Source organism: Solea solea, chromosome 16, assembly GCF_958295425.1.
Source record: "Solea solea chromosome 16, fSolSol10.1, whole genome shotgun sequence".
Lineage (NCBI taxonomy): Eukaryota > Metazoa > Chordata > Actinopteri > Pleuronectiformes > Soleidae > Solea > Solea solea.
The window spans coordinates 17,409,271-17,429,372 of NC_081149.1; the positions used below are offsets into that span (position 1 = coordinate 17,409,271).

The 20,102-nt window shown below is 41.4% G+C and overlaps 2 protein-coding genes across 2 annotated transcripts; one reads left to right on the top strand and one right to left on the bottom strand.

Annotated features, from left to right (window-relative positions):
* Window positions 1-2,528: 2,528 nt before the first annotated feature.
* luc7l3 (LUC7-like 3 pre-mRNA splicing factor) lies at window positions 2,529-8,499 on the bottom strand. Its single transcript, XM_058654141.1, has 11 exons — window positions 8,261-8,499; window positions 7,719-7,785; window positions 7,579-7,618; window positions 7,351-7,498; window positions 7,141-7,218; window positions 6,907-7,011; window positions 6,462-6,623; window positions 5,972-6,327; window positions 5,615-5,805; window positions 5,236-5,456; window positions 2,529-3,145 (listed from the first exon to the last, which is right to left on the bottom strand). The coding sequence occupies exons 1-10, from the start codon at window positions 8,357-8,359 to the stop codon at window positions 5,269-5,271; spliced, it is 1,434 nt and encodes a 477-aa protein (XP_058510124.1). The 5' UTR covers window positions 8,360-8,499; the 3' UTR covers window positions 2,529-3,145; window positions 5,236-5,268.
* Window positions 8,500-9,962: 1,463 nt separating this feature from the next.
* ankrd40 (ankyrin repeat domain 40) lies at window positions 9,963-14,410 on the top strand. Its single transcript, XM_058654382.1, has 5 exons — window positions 9,963-10,501; window positions 11,117-11,265; window positions 11,378-12,016; window positions 12,443-12,624; window positions 12,900-14,410. Exons 1-5 carry the CDS (start codon window positions 10,368-10,370, stop codon window positions 13,041-13,043), a joined length of 1,248 nt encoding a protein of 415 aa, XP_058510365.1. The 5' UTR covers window positions 9,963-10,367; the 3' UTR covers window positions 13,044-14,410.
* The last annotated feature ends 5,692 nt before the right edge of the window (window positions 14,411-20,102 follow it).

The following is a 20,102-nucleotide window of genomic DNA, read 5'->3' on the forward strand; positions in this document are numbered from 1 at the left end:
TGATTTCGATCGTTAATCAGACAGCACATCGACACCACCTGATGAATTGCCTTCCCCCAACACATCATCTACATGCGGTTTTCCCCTCTTGAGCCTCACTTTAGATTGACTGTGTTGTCTGTGTGAGAGAGAGTAAAAGTCGACAAAGGCGAGGACAATCTATCTCCATTATCCTTTTTTCACCCCAGTTATTTAGCGTCACATCAGGCTGACTCCCTCAGTCTTCCCCCCCCCACTGTCTCGGTTTCTCGCCCCCACCCTGTCTTCTTCAGCTCACTATCTTCCATCCTGTTGTTTCCTCCTTCTGTTTTTCTACAGGCTGCAACTCTCACCCTGGGGAAATTCTTTCCTAATGACTTGAACAGATTGTGTGTGGCACAGAGAATAGGATGTTAACATTGCCTGGGAAAGACGATGTTTTAAGTCAGTCACTAGTGTCTGTGCGTCTTCTATGCTCCTGTGTGTGTGTGTGTGTGTGAGGGAGAGAGAGAATGAGCATACAATGAACAGCTCAATGTCTCAAGATGCACTGCATCTGCACATACCTACAGTGTAAGAGGTTGGAATTTTAATCAAAAATAGGTACATACTGCCACCTGCTGGTCAATAATAATAAATAAGTTGAACGTTGTGAATGAATTAAGCACGTTTTAATATTATAAAAGTACAATCCTCAGCAGTAAACCAGATCCAGCCGCCATGCGCCACATATCCAGCCGTAACCAAAATACATCTACTTAGTGAAGCACTTTTGCACAACTCTCGAGCCAGAACCTCCCCTCCACGCTTCATTATGCCATATTTCAGCATCAATCCCAGAAATAAACAGACCATCTGAAGCCCACCTGCTACTGTGGCGTCTAGGGACAGAGAGGTGGGGAAAACGACATTATCATTTCACAGCCAATTAAAAGACGCGGCCCACGGCAAGACTGAGCAGTCACAGGGAGCAGAGGTCACAGCTGGGCCAGTCCACCTGCACAATCAGGCATGGTTCTGTGTAATTAAAGGATCATCTGCTTGCCGGGGAACACAAACATACAACTGTACTCTATTGAGAAAACAGAATGTAGGACTACTATTTCCCTGCTGACAAGTGGAATAATTGAACCAAACAAAAAGTGCACCACGGGAACAGAGGCACCGACTTCTCATTTCAAGCCTTTCATTAACACCGACTATAATCGCACCCTTAACCACCATCAAGGGTGATTATATCAGTGCAGAGAAAGTTTGTCTGTTTTATGCCTTTATTTTATCGGTTGTGGAGAACAATCGGTGTGGTGTAAGTTATAAAAAAAAAATGGTGGATTGTACCTATAATAATTACTCTCTGGTGACAAACTCACACAGTGTTGTCCTTAGGTTTGGAAAAGTCAGTGCAAATGTAAAAAAAAAAAAAGAAATGTAAATGCAAAAACTTTACAAAACTTATTATTACTTATTAAAATTATTAGACCACCACCCACAGCCGCACTAACCATTGGTAGAAGCTCTTTAACCCAATTTACATTTTTAATGTTAAAATACAATTACTATAGTTATCTATCAATTATTAAAATGACTGTTTTACATAGAAAAACTGAAAAAGGTAAGTAATCATTTCTGGATTAATGTCAAATTATAGTGATTTACTTGCATTCCTGTTGTAGTGGTTGCATGTTGATTAATTTCTGACTCAAATTTGGGTATGAAAAGGTGAATTCAGTGTTTTTGCCAAATAACAAGAACATATTTAGTTTTAAACAAGTATCTGTGTGAGTTTGAGGACTAAATGTGATATAAATGTGCAACACGTGGTGTTTGGTAATGTGGTATGAGCACGACATTCAAGTCGCGGACATTACATTATTGGTAAAGTACCGTAAATCCCAATGATCATTGAGGCCAGTCACTAGTATTTTTTCTATGTGATGATTTGCTGAAACTGTATTAAGCTTTACAGAAAGACAGCACTCAGTCCAAAGTGTTAAGTGTCAATAAAACATTTTTTTTTACCTGAGACAGACCTATAACAACGGAGATCTCAGTAGTTCAGCAAGATGCAAATACGACTCTTAAACAGCTATTTGGTAGAATGAAGTCATCTGAAAAATGCAATTAGTTCTTCTCCCATTTCCCAGGCAGTGATTGGAGATTTAGTTTTGACCCTAATGACTAAATGTTCTGTTCTTGTCAGTGACATACTTATAAAACATAGTTTTTTGTGTGTTGACAAAACTTCAGCACTTCAAGAGCTAAATTTTTGCCAACTGTTTTATCTATTGTTTAAATCCGAACCGTACTCACTGAAAATTGACCATTACCCAGTGTATAAAAACTGTGGTAACAGTATGAATAAATACATTACTTGTGTCTAAATTTAACACTTAATGTTAATGGCATCAATGGACACACAGCACATAAGGGTACATAACATAACAGGAAACTTGTGTGGAAAGGTCTTAAGTGTCAATGTCAGTGAAGGAAAGCTATTGTAACATGCTTCTTGAGGGGATGTCCTCTTATAGATGAAAACACACATCAAAAAAGTTTTTACTTTTTATTCATCAAGACAACATTGACATTAAAAGCAGAGCAAAAGTAAACAAATCTTCAGTCTGAAAACCCTTTGAGCAAAATCAAATCAGTATATTTAACAATGAGGAGGACAATCAACGTGAGCTCTAGGTGGAGGAGAAAAGAGACACTCTCTATCACAGCTCAAACACTGTACAAGCGCTTTCAACTGACTTTATTTAAAAAAAGGAGGTCAGAAAGTGGAACCTGACAAACCAAAACTAATCACAAGAACCGCTTTATTCCATTTCCTCTAAATGCCAAGAAACAAAGAAGTAGTATTAAGATGTTCAAAACAAAACAAAAAACCCATAGTGAACTATTTTGGTATTTTAAGTGATGTCTGGCTGGTATCTAGACCAACAAATACATCAGATGAACCACAGCTACCCTCGTTCTGCCAAAGGATTTGTACTGAACATGAAAATCAATGGATTTCTTTACTCTCATTTACACATGTATGTTTGGTGGATATGCCACTACACATTTGTGGTTCACCTTGTTTTTAAGCAGCGAAGTGTCAGGTTCAGGGTATAGGATGGGTATGCTCTTCCACGTCTTCCTCCACCAGATATGCCAGCTTCCCCTGTTGAGCAAAAAATGTTCAGAAAAAAACAATGTTAGCCAGGGACTCACAACATGTGTTTGTAGTGACAACTGCTGCTACTGGAGCAACCACCACTCAAATGAATGACAACTCAAACATAGCTGACTAACAGGAGATAGCAGAACAAACAAGAGACACTGCTAATGATGCACAAGTACTCACAAGTAATCTAGTCACGAGTACAAGGGACATATGGCTGCAAACTTTATACGTTGCAAAATAGTTTAACTTGAATGACAAGTTAACAACCTGAAGCCCATACTTCTGGCCACTAGCTTGGATGTAAAACTTTCAAAAATTAGTGACAGAACTGGTTGATATTCCCTTTCCAATCTGAAAGTGCACTTGTTAAGCCAAGTTCACACTACACGACTTTCCGAGTTGGAGAATCGCTGTGCATCTCACACACACACACACACACACTACACGACATGCCGTCTTGCGATAATGGTCACTTTGAGTTCACAGTTCATGAAGAAAACACAGCGTCACAAAAACTGGTGATGCTGGGAACGATGCATTTAACCTGGTTAAATTAAGCTCGGTATCAAGACTGCAGGCAGAGAGCCAAGCGACAACTAAAGCAGTGCCATCTGTGGCCCGTCGTGTTTTCAGGTACTAAATGTCTCGTTTTCCTTCTCAGCCACCATCGTCCCGTCCTGGCCGATAACTGGTTGGGTTGGCTGGAGTTTTACACACATTTAGAGAACAATTCAAGCAGACTGAAAACAAGATCAGGCTCTACGAGGCATTGGGGAGGCATTGGCGGGTCTCTTCGGACAGATTCACGTTTACAACAGGGGCAATTAGCCGGGACTTGCGAAATTTGTCAGCGAGCGGATTGTCGGGCTGAAAATAGTATAGTGTGAACTCGGCATTAAGAACACAACCACATTAATGTTTCAACTTTATCAGTGTCCTTAAATGTTGTTGTCATTAGCAGGTTCAGCTGCTGGCATAGGTATATCAAGCAGGCTGTCTGTGCATCGCAGCATTTTAAAAAAAATGTGTCTCTGACATATTCAGTGACCTTTTCCCCAAAGCTTAAAAAGCAAAGAAACACAATCAAGCTGTCAAGTTTATGTTTTGAAGAAACTGTTTGTTTTTTTTCTGACAGGCAAGAGTATTCAGAAATGGATGTGGGTAGAGAAAGGAGTACCTGGGGTGAGTACCTGCACAGTTTGACAGTCAGAGAGTATCCATGATTTTTAATTTGCCCTTTTCACATGTGGTCTCGCTCACAACACCAACGCTGTGTGAGGTATGGAAGTCAGCTGCAATTCATCCAATAAACCCTACCCTCCAGTTAGTTAGTTATGTTAGGCCCCCAGTGCTTTAAGTCCCCCCAAACACACACTGCATGGCATTATTAGGCACAATAAGCTGGACAACAAATCCATGGCATTTGAGTTATAATTCTGCAAAATAAATGACTTGTATTTCCATAGAAACCCTTAACGAAAGTACAACTGTGTGTTTAACATATGAGAAAGCGATATTCCGATATTTGTGGAGAGTTATATACATGTATATTTATGACATGTAGAAACAGTCTGGCTTAATGTTCTCCCTTAATGGAGTGTAATAAAAATGTAAAAATCATTACATGTTTCTACTTATAAATATATATGAAACAAAATAAATATAAACAGGCAAATACAACTTTTAATTCAATGGGTTAATTTTTTTTTTTTTGCCATTTTGTCCACAAAGACAAATATACATCTATAAGGATCAAAAACCGATACAAAACGAGGGGTACCTCTGGGCATGTTTGCTCAGGGCTACACTGGCCTTTCCCTCTTGGCTTTGTGTGAATGTTTTCTACCTTCTTCTCATTCATCGGGCCTAGTCCTTCATCTTCTGTGCATACTTATGATGCACTATTTGAAAACAGGATAAAGATATATGCATATAGTACATAAGACAAAATTATAGGCATTGAACTGAACATAAACTGGGTAGGGGGGGAGGGGAGGGTGGGGAGATGGGAGAGGTAGAGGGGGGAGTGCAAGGGTGGTAAGGTTGGGTTGAGAGCCAGAGGGAAGCGAGGAGGAGGACGCACTTACCTGAGCCTGATCTGAGGTCCTATCAGATCAGTTTTAATTGGACTGAGTGTCACCTTCAGAATGGAAGAGTTCTTGCTGGCCATTGAGCAGAGGGGAGGAGGCAGAGGCGGCCGCCTCCGACTCCATCGGTTCCGCTTCGGATGAAAGATTGATGGCAGCTGCATCACCGTCAGAGCGTTTGTCTTTCTTAGAGCTGCTCCTTTCCTCTGTCGTCTTACGGTCTGAGAGAACAAACACAGTCATCAGAAGGTTCATTCTTTTTCACAGTGGACCATTTTTCTCTTTCAAAAAGGGTACAATTTGGTATAGTGACGAGCAACTAGTACTTGGAAATTGACCATTAGAAATTGACACTTAAGTCAAATATAAAAGCCACTACCTTTGTCTTTTGATGACCGCTCTTTGTCCTTGTCTCTTTCCTTCTCTCTGTCCCTGTCCTTGCTGTGGCTGCGATGGCGGTGAGATTTGCGCTCTGAGCTGCGCGACCTCCTCCTTTCACGACTCCGGGAGCGGCGTTTTCTGTCAGAGCGCTCACGGCTGCGTCTCCTCTCCCTGTCTCTATCCCGACTCCTACAGAAAGAGGGAAGTAAAAAGTATGAAAATATTCTGACTTGAACAGCTGCGTGTGGTCCACGTATCAGTTATCACTGACGAAACGTGGTTATCGTGAGGAGGAACCATTTGTTGTTACTAAACTAAATAAACTAAGAATATGGTGAAAAATAGCCAGTTATACCTGCTGCGTTTGCGTTCCCTGTCCTTGTCTCTACTCCTGGACCTCCGGCGATCACGGGATCTGCTCCTTTTCCTGTCAGAAGCTCGACTGGAGTGGCGGCTGTTAGAGTGGCTACGGCGAGCCCTCCTGTCCCTCTCCCTGTCTCTATCTCGGTCACGTTCTCTGTCCCTCTCCCGCTCCCTCTCTTTCTCTCGTTCCTTCTCCTTCTCCCGCTCTTTCTCTCGCTCCTTCTCCTTTTCTTCCTCCTCTTTACGCTTTTTCTCTCTTTCCTCCCTCTCGCGCTCACGATCTTCTCTATCCTTTTTGACTGCAGGGGTTTCACCCGGGGGTTCTTCTGAGCGGCGACGCAGTTTCTCCTAGGAGTAAATAAGAGACATGTTATAAGTGAAAACCAAACATTCCAGATGGAATAAGAATATATTTGGCTGCAAGAAGTATCCAACAACTTATCATCTCATCAGCTATGTATTTAGAGTTTGAGATGTGTTACCTTGAGCTCCTCTACGGTAGATTTGATCTTGGCATAGCCCATATGCTGCTTGCCCATCAAGTGGTCATCCACTCGGGACTGTGCATCGCCCACAATGAGGAAGGCACCACACACCTCACACACCTCCATCTGTTTCTCCTGGGCTGCAAAGCTCTCAATGGTCTGATAAAAATAAAAAAATAAATGGTAAAAGTAAAGTATTTCTGAAGAGCACATCTGCTGGTCTGATGTGCACAGATTTCCTTTGGGGACAGTTAATTAAAAGACTGCATTTAATTAAGAAACAACTAGATTAATGACAAGTGGGATAATTTCAAGTCCAAGCTTGGTTTGACTTTTGAAAGACCGCATGTTTACAAAAAAAAAGAAGATTAAAAACAAGATTACATGACCAGAACATAACAGTGTATGTAAGCTGCTGATTAGCCAAAGTTTAGTGACTCACTGAGGGTGTGGAGCTAAGCAGTTCTCTCTCTTCTTTTAGCTGCTCAACAAGCTTCATCATTCCCTGGGCCTCCTCCACTCTGCCTTCTGACCCCAGCTCTTCAATCTGGAGACACATTCAAGTAATAAGTGGACACATAGATACATTTCTGAGGCATCTGTGAGAATTCTTTCAATATTATTCGAGCAAATATGGAGTGACTATAAAAATAAAATGTTCAGATGTGTTACAAACCTGTACAACCAAGTCTTCAATCTTATCTGTCAAAACCAGACTTTTCTCATTCTCAATCTTTCCTGATGGACCAGGACCCTAGAGAAATAAACACACTGCATCTCAGATACGACCAAAAAAGCCATGCACTTTTAAGACAACCAAGGTCACAACAGAACAAAAGCACACAGTTAAAGGACAAAAACAATGTCCTCAAAACAAAGCACCAACCCCTGCAGCATTCTGTTGAGCCTGGGAAAGAGCAAGTCGAGCATGCCCTCTACGAATCCGTCGTTCCACCTCTGCCAGGAGAGACTGCAGATAGCGCAGGAAGTCTCTCTCATAACCCTCCTTCATGAACCGAGAGCTCTTTTCATACCTGATTAAATGAGGTAGATTACTGAGCAGAAAATGTCAAGAGACACAGAAATTATTTCTCAAATCATAACCACAACTTACACTTTCCGGAGATTTTCATCATGGATTTTCTCACAGGGACCTGGAGTGTTGCATTAATTGACAATTATTTTCCAGCATGACAGATGCATGTTTCAGCTGTATTACAGGGGTTAAACCACGTGCAACAGATGTTGACTTACCCAAGTCGGAGCGGGTGTTTGTGAAAAGCTCTGCTGGACAGAACCCACACAGGTAGTATCGACAAACCTAATGGAGAAATAAGACATATTTCAAATTAAACATACAAGTCTATAATCCTATTTAAGTAAAAGGTTACACAAGATAGTGTGACGTATGTGAAGCTTAGCTTTGGTACAACACACACATTAAAAATAATGCAAATAGAGGTGAATAGCCATTATGAGATCCCCACAAATGCACAGCACCGACATATTAAACAATAGCACAATCTCTCACCACACTAGCAACAACATATATCGTTGTGAGCCAATGGCATTAGCATTAGCAATTTGATACGAGCACGAGACTCAATACATGATATAAACGCCATCTTACGCTGGCAACCCCGTGTATATATAGTCGTTAGTGTTCATTTATATACAATGGTGCTACGTGTGTTGCGTGTCCCAACCCCAAAACGATATCCCAGAGATCAAATGACTAGCATTATGCTATCTAATAAAAACTAGCCAGGCTAACGTTAGCTGGAATGCTAACTTACGCTTTCATCGTCCCATCGCACGTTTGATCGCTTCTCGTTCGGGGCCAAGTTTCTATCTCTGCCCATTAACTCATCGAGTAACTGGGCTGCTGAGAGCATGATTGGCCTGAGATTGTGTTGCTTTGATTGCAGAATACAGTCATAAACTGTGAGGAGCCAGTCCGCACCATCTATTGCGCGCAAAGTCCCTCTAGTCAAAATGGCAGACGTCGTAACAACAACGCCCGTGCATGGTTCAGACTCGACCGGTGCAGCAGAGACCTCTGAACCGGAAGTGAATGTGAAGAGATTATTAACAAGTTAAGTTACTGCTACTAATGTCTTATTATTATCCGCAGTACTATCCCCTTCAACAATTTGTACATCAAATCGATTGGTTCATTCCAAACATTCAATACTTTTTTCTCCCTCATATACTTTTACTTTTTTTTAGGGCAAATCAAAGACATTCAGACAGATAAAAGGCAACTTTATAAACCTTGAGTGGTGTACAGTCTGCAGGAAACTATTGGGAGAAACATGCAAAACGAGTACTCAATTTCCAATTGCATTACTCCAAGGAATGTAAATCTTCATTTGACCTCTGCCTGTGGCGTTCATCTGCCTCCAAGGAATGTATATAATGCATAAAAAAACGGGTAAAGCATCTGGAGGTAAAAGACCAAATTCAACACGTAATTAAAAAAACAAAAATAGTCAACAAACATGTTTATGTTATTTTATTTATTTATTAAAAGTTTTTACTGAAAATGCCCACCGACCTCCGCAGTAAAACTTGGCTCAATACAATACCAGTCATATATAAGGACCATCATTCTGGGAATTTAACTGATTTCTACAGCTTCCATTTATCCCGTCATTTGATCCACTCACTACATATCAATGCCAATGTCGCTACCCTAGATGATATGTCACCTCTTTGTTGCATTTTAGTTCTTAAAGAGTATGTACATTAACATGAAAATGTTTCTTACAATCCATTTTACTGACTTCATACCAACCTTAACTGGCAAGGAAACAGTTAAAATGTTTATTTATTAAAAAAATAAATAATGTATTAAAATTTCACAAACATACTGTGCACCACACATAATATCACCAGTGGCATGCCATTAGAACCTATATGGGTAAACACAGGTGTGTCATCGATCCATCCATCATCTACCGCTTTATACTCCACCAGAGAGTGCAGGGGTGCTGTGCCAATCTCAGCTGACATAGGGCGATAGGTGGGGTACACCCTTGACAGTTTGCCAGTCCATCGCAGGGCTACACACATAGAGACAAATAACCATTCACTCTCACACTCACACCTATGGCAATTTAGAGTGTCCAATTTACCTAATCCCCATATTCCATGTTTTTGGACTGTGGGAGGAAGCCGGAGAACCCGGAGAAAACCCAGGTGTGTCATATTGTGGGAAATTATATACTAATTTCTAACTAATGTGCACTGGTGCCTGCCCCAACAGTGCACAGTAGGTGCCCTTTTAATTTTCACCCCTGCCCTTCCAAATGTCTGTGCACGCCACTGATATATCCCACATCTTATATATATATATATATATAGATAGATAGATAGATAGATAGATATATCTATATAGATATATATTCATTTTTTACATACGAGTTTGGTTCAGTACAAGGGAAACAAAGTACAGGGCATAATAACATGGGAACTAACGCTTGGATCCACTGTTGTCACATTCAAACATGTCCCCCGCTGAGGAGCGGCGTTTGCCAGTTCGCTGACTGAGTCCTAATGCCGCTGATGTGTCGGTCGAGTGTGCAAAGAGAAGCTTACAAACACATAAATGGCAAGGACAGCATTTGCCGCATTTTAATCGCCACCGATTCCGACCAACAACGCGAAATTTCGCCGGCCGAAGCGATTTTATGCCACAAGCTAGCAGCAAAGATCAAGCTATTGCCTTTCCAATCTAGCTAGTGGACAGGTTAGCCGGGTAGCTGATGCTAGGTAGCAGGGCTATAATTAGTGACCCGTGTGTCATCGGCAGGAAATTCGTGAGGCGATCAGTATTGACAGCCCAACCCGAGAGGTTTTTCTGTTTCCTATGAGCTCACAACGCTAGTTGTTTATACCAAAATGTCTACGAGTTCATTGGATAAAGAATTACAGGAGCGACTGAGAGAGGCGTCTGCCATTGGGGACATCGACGAAGTGCGGACACTGGTGGAGAGCGGTGTAAATGTCAACTCACAGAACGAGATTAATGGATGGTGAGTGTTTTTAAACGTGTCCTCCATTACGCGCGCCAACGTGTGTTGATATGCAAATATTCAATGCTTGGCGTTTTATATAAAAGTTCGGTCAGAGTAATATTAATTTGTCAGGGATTAAAACGCTTAGTGTAATCTTGTTAGCCAGGACAAGGTTCAATTAGTCAAGCTGAGCTGCCACGTGTGTTAGTTGTCATCCAGATGACAAATAAATGCTTTGTTTGCTAGTATGTATATAGGTTTGTATAAGTCTCAACAGGTATGACCAGAATAAAACTGGTTGACAAGTCAGTTCTAATTACTACTGTGTACTGTTTAGTGACTTAATTAAAATTACAAAGTTATTTTGGACGTATGGATGTATGTGGTGTGTAATCAGTGAATGTATGATTGTTTCAGTTCACTAAACTTTCGAGTCAGGGGGGATCATTCTCTTACATATTCAGTGTCAGTGTCACTAACCAGTGACTCCAGCTTCGTTGTTTAAATACACATCCTGTTAGGAAGAAGTATGATGATGCCAGTCCTCAAATGAGGTCAACTTGTAAATAAATTCACATGTTGCTGTGTTTCGGTTCATTAAGGTTTGTTCTCTGTCTTTAATAATCCCTCCAGGACATGCCTACACTGGGCGTGTAAGAGGAACCATAAGCACATAGTGTCCTACTTGCTCAGTTGTGGAGCTGACAAAGAAATCCTCACGGCTAAGGATGAGCTGGCTTCACAACTCACATCCAAACCAGAGATCAAACGCCTGTTAGGAGGTAAACTGCACACATCTGACCCCCTTTTTGCTGTTTGTGTTTTTGTTGTTTGTTTTGTGTTGTTTCTAAGGAACTCATTCTCTCTTCTTTCCTCACACAATTACCATTACAGTTGAGGTGGAGGAAGTGCCTGAAGTCAAAGAGCCCCAATTGCCAATCATTCCCAACTACCTGTCTAACCCACCCTTCATCTACTCCAAGATCAACAACAAGTCTGAGGTCATCTTAGCACAGCAAGTTACACAGAATGGTTCCGGAGAACATGTGGAGGACATACAGAGTGATTCAGGCTCTGCTTCTCCAACCCATGAGCCTCAGATATCACAGAGCCTAGTCTCTGACTGTCCCACACTTCCCTCAAACACTGCTCCTCTCAGCCAAGCCCCGACTGGGGACTTCATTCCTGTGACTGAGCAAAACGGCATGTCACCCACTTCAGCCTCGCCCCACAACCATGCTGTTGTTAACTGCACAGTGCCCATGGACCTATCAGTTGAACCACACCTCGTCAACCATGCTGACTACCCACATACAGTGGCACACAATGGCACCATTTGCTCACCTCCACTGGCCTCACCCAGCTTGGCCAGCAACAGTGGGAACCAGGTCCCAGCTCCAGTGCCCAACACTAATCCAACCATGAGCAGGCAGCAGTCGATTCCACAGCAACTGAGCTACAGCCAGGCCAGTGGGACCATGCCAGCTTTCCAGCCTTTCTTCTTCACCAGCACCTTCCCTGTCAATGTGCAAGGTGAGAGAGAAATTTCATGTTTAGGTGTTTACATCCTCCCTGTCCAGACAGGGACTAGAGAAATTGATCATTGGAAAATCATGTTGGTGCTACTTGAAATCCATGTAAGTGTACAGTGGTGAAGCCTGTGGTAGACGAGGCTTTCATTTGTCATGTCTGAGTAGTCACTGTTTCTCAGGTATGTAGAATTACAGACACAACAACAGTCATTTAGCCAGTGTGTTTGCAACGGCTGAACCACAACATGCTATTTGTAAAAATATAGCGCTGCTTACTAGCAGAGACAGCAGTGCATTCATTGAAACCTTTTAACATAACTTAAATTAACGTAAGTTTAGATGCACTTGTGACTATGCGAGGGCTATATTAATGTTTTTCTGTAAACATTTGTTAATAGAGTATTCTCACTGTGGTCTTGCTCTCCAGAGTTGGTGCTCAAGGTGCGTATCCAGAACCCAAATGCACGGGAGAACGACTTCATTGAGATAGAGCTGGACCGCCAGGAGCTCACCTACCGCTCCCTTCTGAGGGTCTGTTGCCGTGAGTTGGATATCAGTGCTGAACATGTGGAGAAGATCCGCAAGCTGCCAAACACAATGTTAAGAAAGGTATAGGACCCGAACCCAACCGTTAGTAGAGTAGACATTAATTCATGTTGTCACCCAGTTTCGTGTTTATACAAGGTAACATTCATGGCACAAGTGACTCCTAAATATAGAGCTGGGTGCAGAAATGTGTAGCAACATTTGAATATGTTGATCTTTGGACTTGGGCTGGTTTTTCCACTCATCTTAATTTAATATTTTACACATGAGGAAAAGTTTTAGTGTGTGGTCACAGACATTTACTGACATTAAAGCAAAACTGTTTCTTTCCTATCCAGGACAAAGACGTGGCTCGGCTGCAGGACTTTCAGGAGCTCGAGGTTGTGTTGGAGAAAGCAGAAGGCCTTTCTCTTTTCTCTGGGACCGGGGGCTTAACAGACAGACCCTGCTACAACATGAAGGCCTCCCGCCTCACCTACTAGAGCTAGCATCAAGCTTGAGGTCTCTCTGTGTTACATGGGCTTCAGTAGCCACCCTCCAGCAACCATTAACTAGTTGCCTGCCCAAATCCCTTGTTACAGCTTTGTTTGGATTTGGTGTTTTGCCAATTTTCTCATTGGGGTTTCTTTTTTCCCCCACGTTCTGTAGCTATTGTACTGTCCTCCTCTGGCCCTCCTGCTGCTTAGTGTACCCAACCAGTTGTAAGCGATTACTGATGCATGGTATACTCTGTTTTGTGAGAAAGTATTTGGGTCCCTCACCCCTCTCATTGTCTGTTTTCTCGCCTCCTGCTGCACTTTGTGCCAAGGCTGTAGTAAGACAAATAGAGGGGGACATTTTCCTGCTTTTTTCATGGACTGGACTTGAACGGGATTCTGCAATAGCCTTATATGGACACATCCCTACACCGGATGTGAACTTTGGTCACAGTGGAAAAAAAAGGTCTGTTGAGACTGGGAGCAGAGGGTGACGGGAAGTTTTTGCATAACTCTCACTGATAAGATCACCTCACCCTTAGTCCAGAGAACAGGACGAGTTGCAGCACAGTCCACGTGCACACAGACACCTGGATTTCGAACAGATTGACGCATTTTCCGTTATCAGATATTCTAGCTGGCGTACACACATTCATACTTGCTTTAGGCATAAACCTTAGGGTCTTTCAGAGAGCACCTGTTGCTGGCCTCGTAGTCATGGTGAGCTCACAGCAGGCAAGATTTGAATAACTTTGGACTAATTATAATTTATTTGCTAAGAACAAATGCGGAATACTTTATTCTCTATCCATGCATGAATGGATACATTTGAGTTGGAGTACAGATTGTCCTTTATATTTAAGTAATTCAGTCATACACTGTGGAAAAGGAAAAATCATCTTGTTTTCTCTTTAAATACTAATAATGCAGTATCACTTCTGCTCTGTAGGGCGTGTTACTCCATTCAGTTAGCTTCACATTTTAACTGTCAACTAACTGTGAAATCTTGTCTTTTTCGGTTTTTGAGTCATGTTGATTCTTCGTAAGAGAAACACATTCGAGTCAAAAGGTCCCAGCAAAGTTTGTGCATGAGGCTCACGTTTAATTTATCATATAAATTAAGACCTCAGTTGACTATTCTCTGTTGCTGTCTATTTGTGTAACTGTAATTAGAATCAAAACCAAAAACTAATCTAGCCAGCATAGATAATGATTGCAGGAAAAAAAAAAAGACGAAGCTGTCACTGCTTGAGTGGAGCCTTGTTCAATTTATTTTTTTCCCCCACATTTTAAGAGGAAAGAAACATATTACAGCGCATGATCTTGTTTTAATGATTGAGTGCTTCCTTGTTCCTCCGACACTAATCCAAATGACTGTTTGTTGAGGCCAGTATAGTGCTAATATGTATTTTTATTAAAGAACCTTTTAATTTGTGTTCTGTCGATGTTTCCTGGTACCTTAAATAGAGGAGTTGGTATCTGTCTTAAGTGCAGACACAATTATTGGTACTTATGGCAAGAAAAACTTATATATTAGGAATAATTTTGTTTATGCTGCTTTTATTCCTTTAATTCTCAGTGCTGGGTCTCATTCATTGTAGGCAGTGCACTAGATTGCTCATTACGTCATACAATCATAGGTTTCTTACCCAGTGCTAACTGTTTACTTTTCAATTGTACACCTGAAGCTCTTACTGTATTTGTATGCTTTCTGATATATTTGTTATTCATTTGTATAATTCTTTTATAACCAGCTAGGCCTGTTGTGTTTTGTGTCAAAGAGCCTGCTGCGTTTGCAAGAATGGTAGGAGATGTAGGCAGATGCTTTTGTTGAAGCCAGGTGCAATGTGAGGGCTGGGAATGCGTGTTTCCAGAAAGTTCACCGTGTGACTGGAGGACTGCAGCGAGTGCTTATTTTTATGTTCCCACTTTGGTTCAATGCAGTGAAGTTGTGCCACACGTTTAAGGCAAGAGTTTGGTTGAGAATGTGGGAGAAAAAAGGACACTCCCCTCAGGTCATTTGTGACCATGGGTGAGTTGAGAGCAGTAGCATGTTTAACATGGGGGTTTTATAGGAAGGTCTTTTGATTCTGTGGGAAGGAGATGACAAATACTGTATTTGTCGGGGTTGCTTACTGTTCGAGAAAAAGCAGAATACAGTTTGACTTAACCTATGCATTCAGAGTCTAATATTTTTATATACGTCCTGTGTACGTGCAGAAATAATCTTAGGCACTGTTTATGTTGTGTGTTTTTGTTCTGGAAACCTGTATCTGTTCTTTGATAAAGCATGGTAAACGACGTGATCTCGCCCGTCTTTGCCTCTCTAACCAGCCTTGTGCCTTTGGAAAGCTTAAGTTAATCAAAGTCCTGTCTAATTTTGAATGAAGGGGATTATTATTATGATGGGTTTAAAATATACAGTGTGTCTTTTGCTGAGTGAGCCACTAGAGGGAGCACAACAGCAAATATTGGCTTTAGTTTGGCCAGTTTCATATTATGGCTTTTCTGTGCATATTCCATTCATATAAGAACAAGAATTTTACTATGCACTGTTTATATTTTTGGCCCCTTTCATCTTTACACAGAAACACATCAGTTGTGCAAGATAATGCAGCAAGTGCTCAATAATCAATAAAACTATTCAGGACTGAGTGATGATGTATAATTCTTAGCTAGATTACATCCATTCTTATCAGTTTGAAATCACACAGTAAAACGCGTGGGACGAATGATAATCGTTATTCAATCATTATCAGTTTTACTTGTTTCTTTTGACCTAATAATTTCATTATTTAACCAAAACTATTGCCGGTTCAAATGTAACAGTATTCAGAGGCAGAATCCATATTTATAGAAGATCCTACCTTCACAGTAATTCTAATAAACTGCTAATAAACTTTGCCTCAACTAAGTTTCTCAGACAAGGAGATGAATGTATGGATAAATCCTCTTTCATGGGGAAACATGTTGTTTTATTTCTTATTAAAGAAGTGTATACATTGAGATTGTCTCGATAAATAAGGTTGGAAACTAATGGTAACAACATGCAACAGCAACGTTGTTTAAAGTGGGACAGCTGCAAACAGGTTAGAGTATAACTGAAAACACAAAGCACCCATGCATAGTTCTAGACTGTGAATTGTACTGCTGTACTATTATATAGATTACATAAAGATAATATACATTACTTATTTGGCAATGAAATGGCAGGAAATTAAACTGTTCTTACTTTACAGATGTTCACTTTTTGGTTTAGACTTCCTTTAAACTATTAGTTGAACATGCAAGTGTATTACTACTCATTAGGTGCATTGTGATCTTGCATGCCCTCCAAAATTGTTCCCTATTTCATGTCTTAATATTGTTGCACGCTCCAGCTGTAGTTTTGTCTTGTCTGTTCTCTCCTGACCTGCATTTGAGCAGCAAGCCAACATTGTACATTTTGTTATGTTCCCTTTCTGATTTAAAGAACATAAACAAAGTAATTTAAGGTCATACTGACCCTTTCGTGGATCTGTGAAATCCTTAACCTTTACGGAGAAACGAGTACAAGTGTTCATGTGGTGAGCAGATGTTCAGACTGTGCGATCTGGAGCGCACAGATATTGCGTAAATGTGTGTCAGGAAGTTAGTGATGTGTATTGTCAATGTAGGAACAAGCAATGTATAAACATCAGGATCTATATACATTTCACATGTCTGTCCATCGGCATGTTGGGTTGTGTGTCTAGACTTGGGGCTGAAGAATCAGCTTAGCACACCCTGCTGTGGCTGGACGTGTCTCTCTCCTTTGTTCTGGAGTGAGACACTTCTAATCAGCTTAGTATGAACAGTCATAACATTTCCATTGTTTTAAATCTGCTCCACAGGCCTCAGGCGTCGGTCAAAGAAGCCGTGGACAAGGGTGCATGGTCAAGAACCCTTGAAGAGCATTTTAACTAAGGAGGCAGAATGATTGGACGATGGTCCTATGGTGCAACTTGTGCCCCTCTCCTATGCCCAACAGGCATAATGCACACATCTAATATACTCCGCTACTTATTTACAACTCAAATGCTCGCTTGACACTGTAAATTCACAGATAATATAGTGGAAAAGTTAATGTAAAATGTACTGTAGCCATCCTGTGATTCATACCATGCTGTTGAACTTGACTGTATTTATGTCAACATATCCACTACAGGTAAATGAATTAGTATGGTGGAGCTTGACATACTGGCTAATATTCAAAGATGTTTGGAAGAAAATATGCCAGGATCTTCCTACATCTCTCATCTTATGTTGATAGACTTACTCACATGTCCATTCTCATTCCCCCCACAAAACTTTGCCCACATTTCAGAAAACTGAAAAATGATATTACCCTCGTATCGCTTTCATGCTATTTGTATTCATGGAATATTAACCTAGATTGATGAACCCAGTGCGAGGAGCCACTCAACTCAGCTTTTAAACCATGATTTTGCTTCTTCCAACACTTGCACATGCAGTTCCTTAATCCTAAACTTAACCATAATCAGTTAATGCCTTAACCCAACTTTAACCTAACCACAGTTCATATCTTAGCCCTAAACTTGCCCACTTCCTCGGAAATAAGGCTCTGCCTTATTAGAACAAGGCAGTAGTCACCAAGAGGACTACTGGTCCTGATGAGGTCAGTGTTTATGCCCAAAAAGTTCATAAAAAGGTAACAAATACACTCGATCTGTGCTCAGGCCAATGGGAGAATTTTAGTTCGCTCAAAAGAAGCTTAAAAGAAGGTGCAGTACATGATTCAACTGCATTGACATGATGAACACCAGTTCACACAAGTCCAAATGTCCAAAAACATCAAAACTTATATCACCAATCTCCATATTGCGAGACAACTGAAAATAAACACAGACGGAGACATCACATGCCCCCTCTCACTTGTTTTGAACTGAGTTCAGAAAGATGGGGAGGGTGCAGAGAAGGTCAAAGTCAAGGTCTGTTTTCAGACAATACTGTTTACAGACAAGGCAGATAGACAGTCGGAATGCCCTGCATGAGGTCCTCTGCGTGGTTTTATTCGATATTGGACATGCCCCGTAGCCCCAGTGTTGGCTATGCCGAGAATGCAGGGTCCGAAGGGGCAAGGTTAGGGGTGCAGGGCCAGAGGGGAGTAGTGGGAGCGCAGACACTGAAAATACAGCTTGACTGTGACCTTTGAATACATTTAAGAGCGTGTGTGTGTGTGTGCGTGTGTGTTCGTATAAAAGCCATTGTATTGCCAGCTGAACAATGTGATTGTTTGGAATATACTCTTAGTTTTATTGTGTGAAGTTGAAACTTACCTGAGTGTGTGTCTTAGGTTTTTGTTGATGTGTGGTCTGCCAGTGTGTTTTCCTTGAGAACTCCGAGAGAGCAGACCAGACTAGACTGCAGGGTTTGGTCAGGAGAGCACATGGGGGCCTCTTTGGTCTCAGCAGGGACTCAGCCTGGGAGGCTTTACATGTTTAGTGTTTGAGTTGCCATTGTTGATGGACATGGAAATGTAAGCAGTTTCTATATTTTCATACGTGTCACTAACTAAATGAAATTCACACTGTGTAGGAAAATGAGGCCCAAAAAGTAGGACAGAATTAGCAGTTAGACACCAGGGTGTGACTCCACTGGTGGTAAAAAGAAAGTTTGAATAGAAGTCTATGGGGAAATGAACGTCTTTTTTGTGAGGGGTTAATGGTCTCAACACTAGATGCGGGTCTTCAATAGAACATGAAGTCAAGTCTTGCCTTTTAGAGGAAAATAGATGATTTTATGAACTATCTTCTCATTTGGAGAAAAATCGACACAGTGTGATCGACAGCTGATATCCATAATGTCCAAAAGATGCTGTTTTCTGTCTCCAAGTTGAGACTCTTCTAATAATAATTTCCGGCAGGTTTTACTGAAAGGCGTAATGCTGCCCTCCACAGTTCAAAGTTCCAAATCACGGGTTGAAGTTCCTCCTCTCATCCTTCTTCCACAATTCAAGGTTTTTCAACGCAGCTCAGTTTGAAGTTCTTCATTTTCATCCTCATTCCTTAATCCTTGCGGATTCTTCCTCTCTATCAAAGCTCCTTTCATTTCCTCCGTCCCATCCGTCCCATCCTCTCCTACCATCACTCCACCCTCTCCCTCCCTCTCAGCAGGCTCACATTCCGAGCTTCCAGCAGGCTTGCTGTGGCCATGCTGCATAGCATGTGGGAGTGTCGTGTGTGATGTCACCTGTTCCTTTTATCTTTTATTCATAAGTTTAAGAGTTACTTAATAGGCCCACTCGAGTTGAATAGTTACTCCACATTCTTATAACGTCAATCAAAACAAACAGCTCTTGCTTAAACGGAGATCTACAGCCATCATGAAGTTAAGTCTGTCTTCCAAACCGCTTAAAGAGTACAAGATACTCAAGATACATCCATCTTTAAATGAAAAGGAGGCGCATGCCACTCTTTTCCTTGCCATGGTGGTCTTTCATATCTTTAAGAGGACTGGTGCAATCAAGGGACTTTCTGACAAAGAGATATCCTCCCACATCTCTCGCGTGGTGTTTAAATCACGGAAAGGAATTACTGTGGCTGCAGAAAACGTCCCTCACATCAGAAAAGCCAAGTCTTTGGCTAAGGCCGTCATTGAAGAGCTTCAAAAGAAGTATGGAGACCAGCTGAAGTACATGCTGCTCGAACCGGATGCAGTTGTGGAAGCTTTCGTTGTTCGCTGCCTCAAGAAACACATTAAAAGGCAGTTTCAGCAGAGGAACCAATGGAACGACGACACCAAGGAGCGTTTTCCCTTTCTCCTACTTCTTTTGTCCTTCGCTGGTTACTTCCTCATGCTCATTGGCTTGACCATGGGGATCATTATATTTACATTATAGTCCGAATACACAAAGCACAGTTTTGCCTTGGCAATCATGATGCAAATGGCTCTGTCCTTAGACCCTTGGTTCATGTAAGGAACAACTTACTCTGATAAACTTTTAATTTAGGAGAAAATGGAGAACCTGGCCGTGACAGTATACAATGTTCTGTATCACCTACCAGAAGGGAGAAGTTAAAATGA